This window comes from Tachypleus tridentatus, chromosome 10 (genome assembly GCF_004210375.1).
Source record: "Tachypleus tridentatus isolate NWPU-2018 chromosome 10, ASM421037v1, whole genome shotgun sequence".
In the NCBI taxonomy this organism is placed as follows: domain Eukaryota; kingdom Metazoa; phylum Arthropoda; class Merostomata; order Xiphosura; family Limulidae; genus Tachypleus; species Tachypleus tridentatus.
In genome coordinates, this window is record NC_134834.1 from 69,832,461 (window position 1) to 69,854,669 (window position 22,209).

At 34.3% G+C, this 22,209-nt stretch overlaps 1 protein-coding gene across 1 annotated transcript in view; it reads right to left on the reverse strand.

The window, feature by feature from the left end:
* Positions 1–20,447, reverse strand: part of LOC143229514 (bone morphogenetic protein 2-like) — a 60,663-nt gene extending 40,216 nt beyond the window's left edge. The window contains exons 1-2 of the mRNA XM_076461969.1: positions 19,917–20,447; positions 2,716–2,867 (exon numbers count right to left, since the gene is read on the reverse strand). Of these exons, the coding sequence (XP_076318084.1) occupies positions 2,716–2,867; positions 19,917–20,223 (459 nt within the window). The 5' untranslated portion in view covers positions 20,224–20,447. The remainder of the gene's footprint in view (positions 1–2,715; positions 2,868–19,916) is intronic.
* Between the last annotated feature and the right edge of the window lie 1,762 nt (positions 20,448–22,209).

Here is a 22,209-nt window from a genome sequence, read left to right on the forward strand (position 1 = left end):
ATAGATATAAATACAAACACACAAAGAAAGTATTTATGTTTGTGTTATAGGTAGGCTATAAGACTATTTTCCTCTTATATTCACGTTCAACTACTGACAGGATTTCATAGGTCATTCTTTTTTGTCAGATTATGTTCTATTGACATCCTAATTTAAAAACTATATTTAAGTACGTTTGTGGAGAGGACAGTGATATAACAACTATCACTTCCGCGTAACCACTTTGAGTAATGATGACTTTGAGCCCTTTAATTTATGATATTGCACTTCATCAAACAAACCACATACTGCGAGAGAGTTCAATGTGTTCTAATAAAACAGTTTTTAATATGTATACTGTTAAATTAATGGTGACTGTGTAAAAACCCTTGTAACACTAAAACTACTAAACAAAGACCAATTGTGTGAAAAGCTTGTAAGTCAAAACTATTAAACAAACGCCGAATGTGTAAAAATCCATTATTTAATTTTTTAAATATTAAAAACAAGTCTATTGTGTTCAAGCCTTTGTTTAACTGAAAACCTTTAAATGCATGTCGAGAATGTAAAAACTACTATACACATGTTATGTACCAAAAAACCCTTGTTTAACTAAACCTGCTGAACAATCTTCAAGTGGGTAGAATTCTTTATTTAACTAAATATACTAAACACACTTTGAGTGTGTAAAACTCTTTGTGTAACTAAACTGAAACTTCCTAAACACACATCGAGCGTGTAAAAGTCTGTGTTTAGTATGTAAAAACCTTTGTCTAACAAACATTGAATGCGTCTTCAATCTTCTTTGTGTTTAAAATTAAAAACCCGGTTAAATCTAAATATAAACTTATCTTGAAACTATAGATATACCTTGTACTGTTACTGATAAATTTAGTTTGAATGTACATTACTCTGAACATTCCTTTACATAAAAACAAATAACGAAATGTAAATATTTATTTGCCTAAAAATAATCAAATATATACCTAAATATTCCTTTAGCTAAAACTAAATAATCAAATATATACCTAAATATTCCTTTAGCTAAAACTAAATAATCAAATATAGCTATATATACTCTTTTACACAAAAATAAATATTCAAATATAACCATAAACATTCATTTACAAAGAAAGATATAATCAAATATAACCCTGAACATTCCTTTACCTAAAAACAAATCAACAAAAGTGTGTATGTTGTCGTTTTCCGTTTTTAATTGTTTTCCTGACAGCTTTATTTTATGAAATATAAGATTGAATTAAAACGTATCATTAGTAGTTAAATATATTTTGTTAGGTAGATATAAATGCAATGTTTCAGACAAAGGTCACTATGTCATAGTTACACCTCTAGCTTGTTGCAATGCCTTTGAACATCTTCAATATGATAGCTTAAAGACTGCTTTAAATGTTTTTGAAAAAATAACAATATTGCAAATTTATTTGTATGTAGGCTTTTATTTTGTCATAATTTGTTTATTCTTTTTTACTTGGTTTGAATTTCGCGCAAAGCTACTTGAGGGCTATCTGCGCTAGCCGTCCCTAATTTAGCATTGTAAGACTAGAGGGAAGTCAGCTAGTCATCACCTACTCTTGGGCTACTCTTCTACTAACGAATAGTGGGATTTACCGTCACATTATAACGCTTGAAAGGGCGAGCACGTTTGGTGCGATCGGGATTCGAACCCGCGACCCTGGGATCACGAGTCGAACGCTTTAACACACTTGGACATGCCGGGCTTTCATAGATGGCTAGTTACATGTGCATGTGTACACAGATCTATATATTATATTTATTCTTTATGAATTTACTTAATTTAGAAAAAAGCTGGGTCAAGTTGATTTCAAAAGAAGCAAAAATCACATATCGAATTACAGAGTTTACAAGGCAAGCAAAAAAGTGCTTTCAAATAACCAGGTAATTTTACAGTATTTGTATATTAACAATGAAGTAACATTAGCAATCTATATAGTAGTGTTTGAAATAATAAGTTCGTTTGTCATACGCATCACCAAAACACTTTTGTGTGATTTGCTACAAAATTACTTCTGTGATACTATCAGTGACTTGTGTAACTATTCTTATGTAAATTTAAGAGTAAATTTCAGGCGTGTATGTGTGTTGTTGAGATTATTTTTGGCATACTTTGTTTTCTTAAAAAATAAAACAACACGTGTGCGTGTGTGTGGATATATGTTTATGTTCATATTAGTGAAATGTGATCACTGACTCCTCTTTTACAAAAATATCACTCACTGTTTACCAATCAATTCCCTGTTTGTATGGGCGAAAATTATAGTCTTTTAGCTCCATAAACAATCTTTATCTTCTTATGATAATTGTTAATCACTCAGGTATGTTCGGAACGAACACATAACCTAAAAAATACATTTGTGTTTAAGTTTTTTTTCCATAAACGGTTCATATATTGATCGTATAATTTAACGCTTTTCTTTTGTGGTAGCATTTTTCAGTGTCTAGAAAATGTAACTTTTAATGTAATCTACTTAGTATGTATAGCTAAACAAAATCGTTCTGTTTTTGTACGTGCTTACAAAGCGTACAAAAATTATAGAAAAATAAACAGTCTTGGGGCGTAAGGTGCGCTTGTATTTAAAGTTCTATTACTTTCATTTTCTGTTCGTTTAAAATAATTTACATTGTTGAGCACTGAGTGCAACGTATTATGAAAATAGTTTTTTTTTCTTAGACATTTTACACATTTTTTTTTACCTCAAGCAAATGAGACTGTGGATCCTGGTGTGACTCCTCCGTTTTAGGTTTCGGTTTCACTTTATAAACATGCAGCTCAGCCTCCAGTATCCGTTCTTTTACAGGGATGTTAGACGTCATGTTGAAGTAAAAGTGGAGCGGGTTATCCAGATCTTCAAGCAACAAAAAAAAAAAAGGCATAATATATTTTACAGAGTTGCAATATGTTATTAATGAGTGTTGTACTTGTGTTGTCCATTACTCGTCACAGTAAACATATATTTTTATAAATGAATGTTTAAAGAATATGTTACATTAATGATATTCATTTATTATTTGGAATAATTTGGAAAACAAACTAATTAACTGACTGGGCTTTATGTTTCCTTATCACCGGAGAATATATTTTTTTAATGATCACTCTCTTTTTAATATTAGTTATGAGATTTTGTTACAAGATTTTACCAGACAAATATATTTAAAGTAAAACAATATTACGAGTTACTCCAAAATTTACTGAATTAGCAGTCGAAAGACTGCTATTAACTTCTGAACTAACAGTCTTTCAGTAACTGTATGTCACTAGTAGTGGGCTCTCGTAGTTTAATACACTGCTATTAACTTCTGAATTAACAGTCTTTCATTAACTATGTTCTTGGCCCGGCGTGGCCAAGTGGCTAAGGCACTCAACTCGTAACCCAAGGCTCGTGGATTCGAATCCCCGTCACACCAAACATGCTTGCCCTTTCAGCCATGAGGGCGTTATAATGTGACGGTCAATCCTCACTATTTATTGGTAAAAGAGTAGCCCAAGAGCTGACGGTGGGTGATGATGACTAGCTACATTCTTTGCAAAATTAGGGACGGCTAGCGCAGATAGCCCTCGTGTAGCTTTGGGCAAAATTCAGTAAACCAAACGAAACTGCGTGTGCTTCTTGTAGTGGGCTCTCGTAGCCTAACGGACAATTTCTGAGTAAAGTGAATAATCTTTTCTAAAGGAACATTACCACACACGTCACAAAACAATAGAGTGTGTTTTTGGTAAGGTATTGTGCATCTTCACTTTATTCCAAAGATTTTTTCGAATAATGTAAAATGATACACATTTTGATCTTACTGGGTAAAAATGTACAGAGGATTTAAATATTATGTTTAGTTTTGACCATACTGGGAGACGTTTTACAGAGAATGTACAAGTTAGTAATAATTTTTAACTTACTGGGAGAAGTTTTACAAATAAAATAAATGTTATATATTTTGTATACCGAAAGTAGATGTACGGAGGATGTAAATATTATGAATTTTTATCTTACTGGAGAAAATTTGCCAACGATATAAATGTTAGACACTTTAACTTTACAGATATAATTTTTACGAAAGAGTTAATACTATTTGACACAAGACACAATTCCACTCATTTAGATGCCGGGAAAAAAATATAATTCATGTGACACCTAAAAGTTACGCATTTTATTTGCAAGATATTCATATTGTTGTGTGATATATTTCATTACACATTTCACAGTAATATCAAAGGCATTTGAAAATAATCGTTTCTGATAACTTGCTTTCTAAAAAAGCTTGAGGCACGATGAGTATGAGTTGAAGAATTTTGCTGTGACTAATGTGAAAGATATTGTAAAAAATATAATTGTAAGTCCATCATTATATATATATATACATCTTTAATAACCTTTACTGTCCATCATTATATATATATATACACATCTTTAATAACCCTTACTGTTTTTTTGTTTTGTTAGTTTTTTTGAATTTCGCGCAAAGCTACTCAAGGGCTATCTGCGCTAGCCGTCCGTAATTTAGCAGTGTAAGATTAAACGGAAGGCAGCTAGTCATCATCACTCACCTTTAACTCTTGGGCTACTCTTTTACCAACTAATAATGGAATTGACTGTCACATTATAATGCTTCCACGGCTGAAAAGGCGAGCATGTTTGGCGCTCGGGGAATTCGAACCCGTGATCTTCAGATTACGAGTCGAACGCTTTAACCCCCCTGGTCATGCCGGGCCAAACCATTACCGTAACGTTGAATATTTACTCAGTTGTTTTTAAATACACTAACCTTAATCATTGTTTTTCCTTTCTAGTTTTATTGTAACAAATATAACCAAATCCAGTTTTAGATAAATGAACTATGACTGTCTAATGTTGTACAAGTAATTTTCAAGTAACGTCATTATTTGTTTCTGGTAATTTATTAGAACCTTTTATATAGCAGAAACATACCATATAATGTATATCATTGCAAATCAGTCTGAAAGTGTTTTTACGAAAAGGTTTAGGCATTGAAAATTACGTTTAATTCTTAATAAAACCAAATTCCCTGGTAAACAAAAAATGCTGATTTACCTCAGTCGTTTTTCAACAAAATATTTTTATTTCGGGAATAATCCCAGAGGATGTTGTGCTTACTTCATTCTACCACACTTGAGTTACTTATCTGAATATTATTAGAAAATACTTTGTTTTTATACCAGTAGTACGTTTTCGTTATGTGTAGAGAAATAGCTATTAAGGACAAACTGACTATTAAGTACCTCAAGTAGTTATAAATTATAGCTTGAATGTTCAGAAAACTTCAGATGTTATATTTTATACGTTTAGACACATCATATCAAACAAATGTCCTTTAAAACATATCACTAAGGCAACATCGTTTTTTCATTAATGTATAAGAACGGGTAGCTTAAAATATCCAGACTAGTTCGTTAAAAATAAAATAGATGAAGAAAGAAGAATACTTTTCACAATTCACTAACAGTGGAGGTCTTATCGGCACACAGTTTGCTGGGCCAATACGTTGAGAAGGTAAAAAAGCTGTGGGGTTTTATTGAATAAGTTTCATGTATATGTTAGACGGACGAGTATAGTTACAAATGAAATTGTTATTATCTGAAAGCTACGTTTAAAATGCAGCTCTTAACAATAAATATTTATATTAGTGGTTCGTTATACTAATAATAGAACTTTTTGTCGACAACTGCATTTATTGTCGTCCATAAACTTTTGAACAGCATAATTAAGTACGAACGAAATTTTGAATGAATTTTTTTCATTCGTTTTACAATTTGTCTCTCCTCGTGTTCTTCAACAAGAGATACTGTTGTTATAAATATGAACGGAACACCACATCACAGCCAGGTTTTACTTTGTTTTCCGGGTCCGAGCCTACAAGGATCTCAAGATTTCTAAAATAAAGAAAATATTTGAAAGTCTATTAAGTTTTACTCAGTTTGGAGACGGTGTCTTACAGCTTCATCAGGGCTTTTGACAAAAACAAACATTGCTTACTGGTGTTTATAGCTTTGTGATAAATAAAAACGAAAATCATCTTTTCATATTGCTGTTTCACTTTTCCGTAGACAGCAAATCAGTGATAATGAATGAAGTAAAAACTAGTTGTTGTTTTTTATGTTTAATGCACGTGTTCATAAACTGTATTGATTAATTTTTCTTGTATATATATATATACATACTATAATTATTTGCGTTATATTTCACTTATTATTAAGTGAATTTTTATATGAATATTATTTCACATTGTATATAATTTAGCTAAGTATCTGGACTGAGGATCAACCTAAATTTCCTTACCTGACTGAACCATTGTGATATAATATTGACCTTATGTACAACCGATGAAAGAATGCATCCTGGTCGCTACGAGTGTCTGTTTTATAACACTGCGTGTCCATATTTTAGATAGATTAAATAACAGTTTTAATTAATCGTTTAATATTTAGTTTTGATCTGTGCACATAGCTTGATATAATCACAAGATAATGATAATACTTTTATTTACGGGCCAGGCATGGCCAAGCGTGTTAAGGCGTTCGACTCGTAATCCGAAGGTCGCGGGTTCGAATCCTGGTCGCACAAAACATGTTCGCCCTCCCAGCCGTGGGGGCATTATAATGTGACGGTCAATCCCACTATTAGTTGGTAAAAGAGTAGTCCAAGAGTTGGCAGTGGTTGGTGATGCCTGTCCTCTAGTCTTACACTGCTAAATTAGGGACGGCTAGTGCAGATAACCCTCGAGTAGCTTTGTGCGAAAAACAAAAAAAGAAACAGTTTTATTTACTTTTCTCAGATGTTTTCAATAAATCCAACAATACGTTCTAACTTCTCAGTGATAAAAGATGAATCTAAAATAAGCCGGTATGTATCTACATAAGGGAATCCTTATATTTTTATATTGTACAGAATGTTTAATATTCTGTGTGTGTGAGTTACTTAACATTAATATTTAACAGCAAGTATATCTTATTCGAATTTTGCCCAACAGGAAAGTGCTTATTTTTCCTAATTTATCACGAGAATTCTAGTGAGTGAAACAGCGTGGACAAATAAAGATGGCCAATTTGATAAGTTTTTCAGGTAAGCGGTCACTCGGTGAGCTCTCATAAATCACTCCCCCTACTGTGAGAGATTGCCTTCTCAAAAGAGACAAATAGACATTGTTTAAACAACGAAACTTGGAATAGAAATAGAAAACAAAACCCCAGTTAATTTATTCTTTTTTAAGTATACGTTTTTCAGTTATGTATGTAAAGTTGTGAATAAGGATATTTTGATTACAAACACACACAGATACATATAAAAACACTCACATTGCTGCCTAGTTACAATATTTTTGTTTTATTTTTTGTAATTATACCCGGAGTCGTAAAAATTCAAAGGGCGAACTGTATTTTGGGAAAAGTGTCATATAATCTATGTTATCTGTATCAAAGGTTTAAAAAGACTCTGATCCGAATGACTCTATGGTTGGTGCCAAACTGATCTCAGATTCAAAATCTCCATCAGAATTCTTTGTCACAGGAACATACAGTATGTTTATGTTTCACTCATTCATTTTCATTTACTTTAGTATTGGTAAGTTAACCTTTACTCCAGTAACATTATGTGATGAGATTGAGAGGACATAGCTTTCAATTACCAACGGCCTAGCTCTTATTTCCTTCTTTTTTACTGAGTCGCATATACCGACTGTTTTTGTGGGGTTTTCCTATAAATGTTTTGTTCAGATGTGTATCCATACCGCTTTTCGTTAGTTAATGAGATATTTTTATTAGTAGTATATTTTAATTGCAGCACGCTGTGTACAATCTGAGTAAAGCCAGACTGAGTGTGGCTTCGTGGTTACCTTCCCGGGCTGTGTATCCGAGGGTCCATGATTTGCTTTCTATTGGCATAAAACAAATAGTGTTTTATAACCTTTAGCGTTAGGGTGCATTATAAGAGTGGCAACAAAATTCCGCCATTTGATCTGCTAAGAGTAGCTCAAGAATTGGAGATAACTAGTACTAACTGGCTGGTAAAGCAGATAGTTCTCGTGTAACTTCATGCGATTATCTTAAACAAACAAATTATGTAATTGTTTGTTTGTAGTTAAGCACAAAGCTGCACAATGTACATCCTTTACACAGTTAAACATGTATTGAAAAATTCCTGCCTATTAACTAAAGTTTTAGAAGATTCTCGAGTGCAAGAATCAACAAGATATGTACGTCGTAAACACTAGTGTATCGTCTATATTGTTGTATAGGCTGAACTTTCTAGAACCTCTCCTCTCGTCTATAAGTGTAGCCAACGCAAAGCAACAAAATACAGAAACTTCGGAAGTTATAAATATGGTTACTCTTATTAGTCGAGAACTTTAGATGTTTAACTAAGAACGTATATAGATTTCAAACATTACAAAACATTTAACTTCGGTAGATTCACATCGGCCTTTATTATTTTTGTGAAAACACTACATAGCATCATCAGCGGAAAAACTCGACGTGTGAACGGCGAAGAAAGAAGAATGCACATTTAGTTAACTCCCAGTTTAATTAATTTTAGTTAATTCACCTCGAAATTAATTTGTTCATCATGAACTCTTGATAAGATATCAAGGAAGTTCTAGATCAGATAGAAGACTCACTATTGTTTGTAAGTTGGTAAAAAATTTTTTGTATATGGATCAGTATTTGTAATAAGCGTTATTGTGAATTTTGTTATTGTTTGTATATTAAAATATATTTGTATTAAAGAAGAATAAAACTGTGTGTATTAATTTTGTTGGCAAGTATCATAAATTCGATAGACATCGACATTTATTTAATTTCTAAATTTTAATTTCAGTTTAACTCAGTTTTAGGCTATTTGAAATTGTAACAGTACAAATCAGTAAATTTTATTTCTATAAAGACACGTATACTTCATCACTGTACCAACCAAAAGTTTAATTTCAGTTAGAGCCACATACATACTTTCTAAAATAATCAAGCATACTAATACTTTGTGGTAAGTAAACATATTATTTCTATAACAGCTGGCCTGAATTATTTTAATCAAATAGTGGGGTTAATCATTACATTATAACAGTCTCACAGCTGAAAGGACAAACATTTTCATGATGGGACTCAAACTCGCGACCTAACCATTCCGTCATACCCGGCCCCACATGGACAGAAAGTGTTGCACCTATTCCCTTTTAGTTTATATATCTAAACAATTTGTTGCTCTCTTTTCTATGTTCTACTTATTTTTCTTTACTTATTTTTATCTGACTCACTTCAGTTCTCTCAAACCGTTCATTTCTACAACTATAAAACATGTTTTGTTTTTATACATAAAAATAAAACAAAAACAGGCGTGCTGTATTTCCATAACAACCAGCGCATATTTACACTAATGACATCGCCCTTAAATAATTTTTGAATAATAAGAAGTTTTGAAAAAGAACCAATTCTATTGGTCTTCTAGCGAAACGCTAATTGTTTTCAGTACTTTTTATTACGTATTACCTGTGACATTTGATTCGAGTGATTGTTTCGCCCAAGTTCAGTTAATGACATGTTATAGTTCAGGGTATGAACTACAGTACCAAATAAATTATTTTAATCGTTTTTTGCCTTCTGACTTTACACTTTTATCTGCCCGGTTGTTACATAATCACTTGGCTACCTACTTTATCACAGAGTTTTACACGCTTTTACTGTAGACCCTAATTTATTAAAAAAAAAAAGAAATGTGTCTTTTTAACCTGGTGATAATGATAGGGTACAACAACCCCGTAGTAAACGCCGGTTAGCGAATTTCAAGTTTTTCGTTAAAGACGGCAACCGTTAATGAAACTTCAATTTAATTGTAATCGTTTGGATAAAACTTGCATGAATGTACCTGCTAATAACCAGAGAGTTGAAGAACGCCAAGGTTATGATTAACAACAATTCCAGCTTTGACGCCTCTAAGGTATGACCACCTTTCTGAAGGTTACAGGAAATTCTAATAGCAGGGTCTACTCTAAATAATAACCAGGAATTCAACTTTCCAGACACACTCTTTCATTAAGAACACGCGAATCATTTCTACAGTTTAGATCATTCTATTTCTTAGCCAGTTCTTGTGTAGACTAACAGTCTTATAGTTCTGGAATCAGCTATCTTTTCGTTTTTGAAAAGCCATCAACACTTACAAGAAACAGGTCAGTTGTCTAGCTAAGCCGAACGCATGAAATGATAATAATAACATGTTCTACAGTATTTTGTCTAAGAGCAATGTTTTTGCACCGACATAGACCTAATGTCTTTTACACAAGCAATACTCTGAGGCCATTTAATTATGTGTTAGGTCCGGCATGGCCAAGTGGTTGAGGCATTCGATTCGTAATCCGAGGGTCGCGGGTTCGAATTCCAGTCACACCAGCCATGCTCGCCCTTTCAGCCGTAGGAGCGTTATAATATTACGGTCAGTTCCACTATTCTTGGGTGGATGGTGATGACTAGCTGCTTTCCCTCTAGTCTTACACTGCTAAATTAGGGATGGATGGCGCAGATAGCCTCGTGTAACTTTGCGCAAAATTCAAACCAAACAAATTAAGTCTTTAAAAACCTATATATGGCTGGAAATAAAGTAAAAAAAGCTTATTTTGTCTACCAGCAAAACATTTTGTTATACTTAATTACAAGTATTTAAAATATAAATGATCTCAAAGCAGTAAAACTCATCCAGGTTGAAAAAATATTTAATAGAATAAGTAATAATCATTTTACAATTATCACGGTTTAATAAAAACTATACAATATAATTCATCATTTTACTGTACCTTACAAATGGTTTAACAGTAAGACTGATGAATTATAACGTTAAAAACGGGGTTTCGATACCTGCGGTTGGCATAGCGCATTGTGTAACTTCATGCTTAATAACAAAATTCACTGTTAGAAACTGGGTTTCGATACCCGTGGTGAGAAGAGCAAAGATGGCCCGTTGTGTCGCTTTGTGCTTAATTCCAAATAATTAGTCAATCAATAGCAAAACAGTTTTATTATCGTTAGAAATCTCCCATTGCTGTTATCGGGCATTTGTAACTGTTAGAAACGTTCCACTATTTCTATCAGCTATTGGACACTGTTAGGAATATTTCACTACTGTTAGCAGGCATTGTATGCTGTTAGGAGTCACATTAGTGTTATCAAGCATTGGACACAGTTAGGAACCTTTCACTAATGTTATCGGAGATTAGGCAGCGTTAGAAATCTTCCACTACTGTTATAGAGCACTGGACACTCTTAGGAATCTTCCACTACAGTTTTCAGACAATGGGCAATGTTAGAAAGCTTCCACTACAGTTTTCATACATTGGACACTGTTAGAAGTCTTCAACTATTGTTATCGGGCATTGGACATTGTTAGGAACCTTCCACTACAGTTTTCAGACATTGGACACTGTTAGAAATCTTCAACTATTGTTATCGGGCATGTGGTTAGAAAATTCCATACTTTCGTGCAAAGCACCTAAATATTATTTCAGCAATAAATTAAATCTTTAAATATTCTAAAATAAAAGTAACATCAAAATGTACCAGTTTTTAGGTACTGTTCTTTAGCAACTATACAATGACTTAGCTAATTAAAAGAATTCTTAATATCGTGTAACATCTGGTACAAAATTTCCTTTAATCACATTTATGCTTCAATATCGGCCTGGCATGGCCAGGTGGGTTAAGGCGTGCGATTCGTAATATGAGGGTCGCGGGTTCGCATCCCGGTCGCACCAAACATGCTAGCCCTTTCAGCCGTGGGGGCGTTATAATGTGACGGTCAATCCCACTATTCGTTGGTAAAAAAGTAGCCCAAGAGTTGGCGGTGGGTGGTGATGACTAGCTGCCCTCCCTCTGCTAAATTAGGGACGGCTAGCGCAGATAGCCCTCGAGTAGCTTTGCGCGAAATTCAAAAAAACAACAATGCTTCAATAATAATAAAATAGATAAATTGTATTTCTTTATGTTTTACACCTAGAACACATATGAAGTGAATATTTTACACTAATACGGAACTTAAGCTTAATTTGCTTTCTAGTCAAAAAAACAAACTGCCAATTCTTAGATTAGTCTTACTTATCAAAGTATTGGGTCTCGATCGTTACTATTATGTCGCATCTTCGACCCCAGTGAGACTTCAACCATGAGTCTCCGTATGTACAGTCTAGGTAAGACAACTACGACGTCGAGTAAAGAAGACGATTATTCACATTGTAATTATTACTATAAGTTTACTTATCAGAAAAATAACTTGCAAATGTAGGACGATTAGTTGGCGAGTTCATTTTTTAAATCTGAGATTGTTTGTAGTTAAGCATAAAGCTACATAATGGGCTATCTGTGCCCTGCCCGCCACGGGTATCACAACTCGAGTTAAAGCATTGAAAGTTCTCATACATACCATTGTGCCACTGGGGGCTTATTCTAAGACAACCAGATATAAAAACAAGAAATATTATAATATATGAAATACTAAATTTATATAACTAACTTCATAGATGAAAAGTTTGACTTACAAGTAAAGTTATGAACATTTCTTAAGTTTAAGCTACTCACGATATTAGCAGTCTCAAATTGTGAACTGATAAAAATGAGGGAATGCAACTAGTTACGAGCACCAGTCGTCGACTTTTGGATTATTTTTGCCTGATCGAACTGTAGAATTTCAACGTCACTACTATGACGTACACAGAGACTTAAATTCGAATCACGTTTTTTGCGACTCCGTTGTCGCTTTGGATTCAAAGTCCACACATACTAACCATTAGAACACTATCTACTTTGAAATTCATGAATTTGAAAACTAAATGGGCATAACAAGAATATTTACCTTTACATAATACGGTGTTTTTGTTGAATATTAAAACATAAATAATCCAACAAGATCAACTTAAGTTGCGGAGTTGTGATTTTCTTGAGAAAACGAAATGGGTACAAACCTCATACACAGATATAGGTCAGCTCATGAAATACTTAATTAATATGCTTAGTGTAGTACGTTGTATTTGAAGTTAATTAGTTCAATGTCAACATTTATTTTGGAAAAATACGATTATCTAATAACAGTTTTTAATCTCAAAGACGCCTCATGTGCGGATGCATCAAGTAACCAAAACGTAACAGTTAACCACCAAACTCATCTACCATTAAGGCCTTGTCTAACTTTGCGAATCGAATAATAGGATTGTCTATCAATTTTATAACGTGTCCAAAGTTGAAAAAGTGGACTGTGTTTAGAAATATAATTTCACGAATACTGGATTATTATAGCTTCAGACCGACACATTGAAAACTAAGACACACCCTGTCCACTTTAATCGAAGATTCGTGAAGTAATCTCAACACTATATCGCATTATATGGAATTAAGCAGTTACATATTAATATTTAACGGGAACATTTCAATGCAAGCTTTTTGTACATTTGAAAATAAAAGTTAAATGTTAATACTTTATTTAATCAAAACTTTATCAAGTAATTTGATCATGTTAGCGTACTATGTTCGAAAAAGAAGTTAGGTATTAATAATTATTGTTGAAAAATGTTTTTGCTATTACCTTTAGAATAAATGAATCAGAGTAAGACCAGTCTAAAATAGTTAACACTAAAACGGTTATTATATATGCTTCATCTTTCAACATTTTGAGTTTTACTCCAAATTGCGTTTGTAGTTTTGATACATAAGTTCTAATTATAAAGAATGCGTAAAATTTTTTATACCTTATTGAAACATCGTCGAGAATGCTGGTTTTAGAGCTGAACATTTAGGAAATTGTTTTTGTTATTAGTAAATGGTGAAACAAAAATATGTATACCGTATGATTTATGTCTATAATTATATCGACCAAGAATTATTTTTCATCATCTTTTGGAAAATGATTAAAAACTGCTTCTGAAGATTTGTTTTTCTCTCTTATGTTTCTTTAGTTTTCCGCTGGTTTCCATCGAAACTTAACCAAAGAGCGAAGCCTAGGTCATGTGCTTTCTATTTATGAGCTTAATATTTTATGTTCAAATCCTGACACCGTCATATTATATGATTTTAAATTACAAATTCTATGGTGTAAATAACAAAATTAAATTGTGCGGGCGACTGAAAATTAATTTTTAAAGACTCTGCTATTGTACATTAAGATGAAAGCTCGTTTGTTTTTGTTATTTGAATTTCGTGCAAAGCTATTCGAGGGCTATCTGTGCTAGCCGTCCCTAATTTAGCAGTGTAAGACTAGAGGGAAGGCAGCTAGTCGTCACCACTCACCGCCAACTCTTGGACTACTCTTTTACCAACGAATAGTGGGATTGACTGTTGCATTATAACGCCCCCACAGCTGAAAAGGCGAGCATGTTTGGTGAGATGGGATGCGAACCCGCGACCCTCAGATTACGAGTCGCACGCCTTAATCCATCTTGCCATGCCGGGCCTAAAGATGAAGGAAAATATGTTAGGATCGAAAGTGTTGCTTCTTTATTGTATTTGTTTATATAGTGGCACAAAAATACAACTGCTCCAAAAACTATCTGTTCCGAATTTGTTGGTTTTCTCATTTAGGTTAAATAATCTGGTAGTTCTGAAAATGTTAGATATCACAATAGAAACATGATCATAAACCTGCTTTTAACAGGACAGTACAATAAATCAAGGGCAAAAACAGCTGGCCAAATGCTTGATCTTGGTTGTTTATTAAATTTTGTTAACCACTTCACAGTAATAAATATCATAGGGCCATAACCTTCACACATTTCAGTAATGTATATGTGGCAATATTACAAATACTTCTAAAGTGTATGTGTTAGAATGGTTGTTAGTGCTACTTAACGAATATGACATAACATTTATGTTATGTTGATATTATTTCAACGATGTTGGTTTGATTTCCGAAAGAGGCCCAGTATCGCCAGGTTGGTTAAAGCGTTCGACTCGTAATCTGAGGATCGCAGGCTTGAATCCACGTTGCACCAAACATGCTCGCCCTTTCAGCCGTGGGAGCGTTATAATGTGACAGTCAATTCCACTATTCGTTGGGAAAAGAGTAGTCCAAGAGTTGGCGGTGGATGGTAATGACTAGTTGCTCTCCCTCTATTCTTACACTACTAAATTAGGACGGGTAGCGCAGATTACCTCATGCAGCTTTGCGCGAAATTAGAAACAAACAAGCTTTCCGAAAGACTTGTTTGACGTCTTAACATGTGACCGTAACATCTTGTAGGCATTATGACAAACCCCAAGATACCTTGTATGACATCGTACCACAACCTCGAGGTACCTTGTACGCCATTGCAATACTTCCCCAAGATTTCTTGTGACATCATACCTCGTCCCCATGATTCTTGTCTAGGATTGCAGTACATCCCCGAAACACTTTGTTTAACATTGTATGACATTGTAATACCACCACGAAATACCATGTATGATATCGTAACACGTCCTTGAGAACCTTGTATTACGGTTCCAGACACTTTATATGGCATTACAACACGTTCCTGAAAATTATTGCATTTAGTAACACGTCTTCGAAACACGCGCAATTTCAAAAGTGGGAATCCATATTAATTAAATAAATATGAGCTAGTAACAGTGTATATTTAAAAATATTAAACTGAATTATTCCATTTCAACTGAAATAATATACTGAATACATATATATTGATATTTGTTGTATACGTCAGAATTCTAAAAAGACAGTTGTTTAAACAGTTTTTTTCAAGGAGTAAAAAGGGTACACCATTTATTTAAAAAAAATAACACGGTTCATGAAAGATTTGCGGGGTAAGCGCAGTTGAATTTATTATGCATTCAAAGGAAACAAAACTCTAAAATTCAATGATTTGTATTTAAGCATTCAGTTTTCAGCTTGCTTATTATATTTTCCCTGATGTTTCGTCTCCACGCCACACGTGCTGATATCTCAACATTTAAAGTCTTATAACATGTACATTCAGAAATCAAGCACATCACAGGCATACCATTATGCAGCTTTAAATCTTAATAACACACAGTAATGTTGTGCTGGCTTAAACAAGAAAAAAAATAGACAGTTTGTTTGTTTAGAATTAAGCACAAAGTTACACAATAGGTTATCTGTACTTTGCCCATCACGGGTATCGAAATCTGGTTTTTAGCGGTATGAGTCCGCAAACATATCCTTTATGCCACTGAAGGACAAGGAGAATAGTAACTTTATTTATACCGAATTTTCTTAGTGGTTTATTGACGCTTACGTCTGCTTGTTGGTTACTTGGACTCATTGTATACTGATTTATACAAAATGTAATCTCTGTAAATTAGTTTAAGCAACGATCGTCGGAAATTTATTTTCAGATAAAAAATACAATAACATAAAAAAATAGTATCTACAGAGACAAGTTATGCCAAAGCACGTTTCAATTTATATCAACATTTGTATAGACATGCCAGAAAGGTCAAAAGTATGTGGTTGAAAAAACAATTGCTTCCCCAAATCCACGTTCAAAACTTATTTTCCAGAACACATTTAAGACGGCGTAATCACAGTTCAACTAATGTGAACCTTGGGAACACTGTGCTGACTTTAACTTCATTCAAAAATTAGTATTTGTAATTATTAATATACTCAAGTGCACCGGACTTAAAACTTATGATGACGCGTATACTCGGGAATAATGTGTAACACGCGAAAAACAAATTATTTTAAACGAATAGACAATGACGTTGGTGGTGGAATATTATATATATGCATTAAATGAAAAAGCCTGTAGGTAATATTCTGGAATATAAGCAACAATTATAACAAAGATTGCTAATATTCCTTTGATCTTTTAAAATTGTATACTTAGCCCCAACCCCATAATGGTACAGTGGTATGTCTGGGGAGTTACACTGCTAGAAACCCCTCATAATGGCACAGTGGTATGCCTGCGGACTTCCACTGCTAGAAACCGGGTTTCGATATTTATGATGGATAGAGAACAATTAGACCTTTGTGTAGCTGTATATTTTGATAATAAACATCAAACACGATGTATGTTTAATACATTTTTGCAGAATTTATCTAAAGAAGCAATAGCACTGATAGAATACTAATATGTGTCAGCTTTCTTTCTCACTTTCTATTTTTACATATCTGTATGTTTTACTTTTCTCAATTGCTATTTGATCATCCATTTTTTTATTTCACATATTATCCCTTATTTAATCTCTCTATTTATCTTTCTCTTTATCTCGCATAGAAAAATAAGACAGATCAGAGTAGATAGTGACTATCAAGCAAATAGTTAAACATTTAGAAATAAAGAAACATGTAAAGAGGCATACACATATAAAGAAGGAAAATGAATTAGATTTCCAATCTGGACCCGGCATGGCCTAGCGCGTAAGGCGTGCGACTCGTAATCCGAGGGTCGCGGGTTCGCATCCGCGTCGCGCCAAATATGCTCGCCCTCCCAGCCGTGGGGGCGTTATAATGTTACGATCAATCCCACTATTCGTTGGTAAAAGAGTAGCCTAAGAGTTGGCGGTGGGTGGTGATGACTAACTGCCTTCCCTCTAGTCTTACACTACTAAATTAGGGACGGCTAGCACAGATAGCCCTCGTGTAGCTTTGTGCGAAATTCCAAAACTAACTAATTTCCAATCTGAACAGTACCTTATGCTAAACAGCCTGTTCAGAGACCACTAGGGACTAGAAACTACTGTAATTATCTTTTAACAACTGGCAAGAAGAAAAATTACCATTTAGCAGCACCTAACACAACAAACATTTAATCTTGCTCTTTAAATCGAATAAGAATATTGACTGTCATTTCTATAATATCCTCACAGTTAGAAGTACGGCATCACAGCTCGAATGTTGAATAATTCGATCCATTGCCTGACAAACTAACAGTTGAATCACACCCTGACCTATATGAAAACAGAGAAAGTCAGAAGACGTGAAAACAAATATATAGAAAAATTGTTTGTTTGTTTGTTTGTTTCGGAATTTCGCACAAAGCTACTCGAGGGCTATCTGTGCTAGCCGTCCCTAATTAAGTAGTGTAAGACTAGAGGAAAGGCAGCTAGTCATCACCACCCACCGCCAACTCTTGGGCTTCTCTTTTACCAACGAATAGTGGGATTGACCGTAACATTATAACGCCTCCACGGCTGGGAGGGCGAGCATGTTTGGCGCGACGCGGATGCGAACCCGCGACCTTGAGATTACGAGTCGCACGCCTTAATGCGCTTGGCCATGTCGGGCCTATAGAAAAATAAACAGACGAACAGGCATTTCTCATATGTACTTTCGAAATAAGTCGGTAAAAAAACTAAGGAATTTTAATGCAATTTAATGATTAAAATTGTTTGGAAACTATTGAAAGTTGGTAACGTAATTCAAGTGTTTCAAAACATACCATTTTGAAGCTCTCTGTTACTCCATCGGATTAAAATTTTGCCTACAGAGATCTTGTTGATTTTAATACATTTTAAAACAGACCGTATGTGAAAGAAATATGACCAGTAACTCATATGTCTAATTTAGATAGTATGTGAAATACTATATTTTATTTAAAAATCTTTTTCGGTCATTAATTATTTTAGCGAATACAAATTTCAAAGGTTATTTGTTTTCTCAAACGTATTCTCACTGAAGAATAGAAGTAAGACGATTCTCTTGAAGTGTGAATACATGATTAAACAACGTTTCTCTAGATCGTTTGTTTGTTCCACAATTTTCACACAAAGATATACACAGGAATGTTTGAGTGAATGATGCTAGTCAATACACCTATTGCCACTTTTGGACTGCTCCATTATGACTAAATAGAGAGACTTGTCAGTTGAATCTTAATGCCCACATAAGAGTGCAAAGCGTGTTTTTGCTTTTATGGGTTGAGAACCATAAACCCTCGCATTCAATGAGTCAGAGAACACTGTCCACTAAATGACGTGCGCCCCATTTGTCTAATTCAGATATATATGTGTGTGTGAGTATACTGGGGAAATTTTGCCAAAAGTGGTATTTACGTTAAAAAGTGTAATAGCAAAGCTTAAATTGTAACTTCTGTAAAATGTGCAATACACGAATTTCAAAATCGATATTTTTCACAGCTTTCACAGCACTCGTGTTCTTTTTTCTTTTTCGTTTGTTTGATTGTTTTCGTTTACCAGAAACGTTTAGAAGCTGTAAAGTTCAAGCTGGTCTCACACAAAAGTTTTTGTACATGTACCAAACAACCGGAAGCTACGTCAAGATCGAAACACCTCACACGTACAACATCCACACCTCATGCTCTGATAACATGTAACCCTACCATAATTCCAGTGAAGCTTACGACCGTACTTACAGAAACATAAGCTCTAGGAAACCACCTAGACACCTACTGCTGCTTCTTGTACAAGAGAAATATACCGTTGCTAGGTAACATGTGTAGGCCGCTTCTTGTATTTACAACGTATTAAAACCACACATTAATAGATGGTCTTTCCGTTCTTGTACTTCGCATGTTGTTAACCCGTTAGGATGCAACAGAATTATTCTTGTTTCTTCTCTTAATAGAAACGTTTTCCTAAGAAATAATGTCGCAAACTTCAACACTGAAACAGTTACTTGAATACTGTTTCAAGGTGAAATGTTGTTGTTGTCTTGTTTGTTTGTTTTTAAATCAAAAAGCAAACATGGATAATGAGGAAAGTTTGAGATCAGTGAAATTCATTTCTTTTCTGTAGTTTTGGACTCAAGTCTTTGATACACGTTTTAAACAAATATGACTAGTTAAGACAATTAGAGCTAACTAAACGTTGAAATTTACGTAATCGTTTCATCACATTTGCACTACTGAATCAACTCTCACAGATAGAAAGGCATCGTTTATAATAACAGTGATATATAACGTAAACATTTAGATGGGAATTTATAGGTTACTCTCACCTTTGTCGGGGAAACTGCGAATGACCTTCGCATTATATGGATTGGCTGTTCTTGTGACTTCTCCTTTACTGTCCGCTATGGCGTTGTACAGGTCAAGCATGAACTGCGGGGGAGCAGCATGTCGTTCACGACGACCTGGATGTTCCATTCCAAACACTTGCAGAAGCTTGTTTAAAACATTGGTGTCGTTTCCATTGTTCGGCGGGTGATCAGCTGAAGTGACCGATCGAGAGAGGGCTGCACGAGGAAGATGCGTGAGTAATAACAGAAGACATGCTGCTATCAGTACGGATCTGCTAGGACTCATTGCTGGAACTGCTCGGATATATGAATGGCTACAGAAAGTCGGGAAAATGCCAGGCGTCTCGTTGTGTTAGCTCTCCGAAAAGAGAGAGAGAGAGTCGCGTTATATAGATCGAAAGCAGGATGTGAGCGCTCTCTCCTAGGATTTGGACCTCATTACCTGAGCAGGCGTGGTAAGAAAGCTACGCCAATCACACGGCCGCAATTTCACAGCACCACGGGTGTCATCTTAACACAAGTGTCCACCTTGAGCCTCGTGCTCCCCACTGGTTGTCCTTGCCTAGCGTGCTCACGAACCAACGACGATGTTTCTTCTATAGTTTCCGGAAAAGCGTCAAGCTAGAAACAGGCTATTTTTTCTTTGTTACTTATTGGGTTTCTCTGATGTTACCAAAGATCTAGAGGAACTCAGTGTAGCCATTAACATACTATGAGACGTAAGTTTGCTATTGCACTTACCTAAAGAGCGTCAAAAGTAGTAAAAATATTAGTCACTTATTCATCAGCCGTTAACCATAACATAATTAAAGTTTAAAAAATGAGATAATTAGATATGACTGCCTCTAATTTCGATACGTCGACTGAGCTTTGAGAACATGACTGCTTACGCTTCGATGGACAATTCATCACTAAAGAACGAGTAAAACTTACTTCAGTTTGTGTAGAAACTTGTTTTGGAAATATCTATCGAAAAAAAATCGAACGATCCAAAATGAACCTTATCAAGCGTATACGCACGAGTGGAGTTGGGGTTGCGAATGGTGCTGTTGTAACCCCTAAAGTTTACCCAAACATGTACAAAATAGCTATAGATATCATCAAAGTACATTATGCTCAATTCAAACTAAAAAATATTTTCCGAAGGGTCACACTCCTTCCAATATGACTTTCTTTACAGATTTCTGCGTACGCCTCCCCTTTATGGATATGTGCTTACGTCCAGGCTTACAACCATTGTCTTTGAAACAAGATGCACACACTCTCAAATTATATGCTTTCGATCATTAATTTAATTCCATTTAAATTAGCGTCCATTATCCGATTGGCCAATCACGTTCAGCTGGCAGTTACAAATAGCCCTGAATAAATTTGCATGATGTGCGAAAGCATAATAAATCACAACCTTTAAGCTAACAGCTGGTGAGATGACAAAACTCTGGGATTATATTCTTATCTTTTGAATTCGATTTAGCCCCTAGGCATTTATACATGAACTAGAATATTTGGGATAATAGAATGAAAATATGCTGTCAACCAAAGTTTCGTTGTGTTTACATATGAGGTACGCAGCACCTGTTACAATATAGGACTGTAAGAAACTTTAACTATGTTTCAAAGTTCAGCTCTGCGTTAGCTCCAATTTGCACTTCAACATAAAGAGGTCTTTAAACCAGAGAGGATTATTAGTTTGTACATTCAAGTATGTAACAAACTTTAGTGTAATTATACCCGAATGAATCATTCCTGTTCAAAAGTAGCCATTATTATGGTTTGGTGAATTGTTCCTAAATCGAAATAGACTTATTAACAAATAGATATTGCTTATATATATATATGTTACCAACGGCCTGAAAATTCAGTCAATTAAAATTTATTAAATTTCGGCCTCCTGACGACAAATAACTCGATTACTTAACAAACGCTGATTAGTTGTGTCTTTCATCTGTTTTATAAATTTATTTAATTTTCTCTATTATAAATCATTCAACCTAAAGTGAATAAATTGTTTGCACTATTCTAGATTTATTTTTACATTTAAACTTAATATTTTAATTATTATTTCAACTTATTTTAAATTCATATATTAAAAAGTCAGTAGCTTTCCTGAATAATTTTATGGTTGAAAATACATTTTATGTGACACATACACACGGAATAAACAAGCAGGTCAGAGACCCTTAAGTTAAAGTTTAAAGCAAAACCAGTCAGCATAACCTACAACCTTCACGTTTACTCTTAAACGAATATAGTGATTTAGAATCTCTATTAT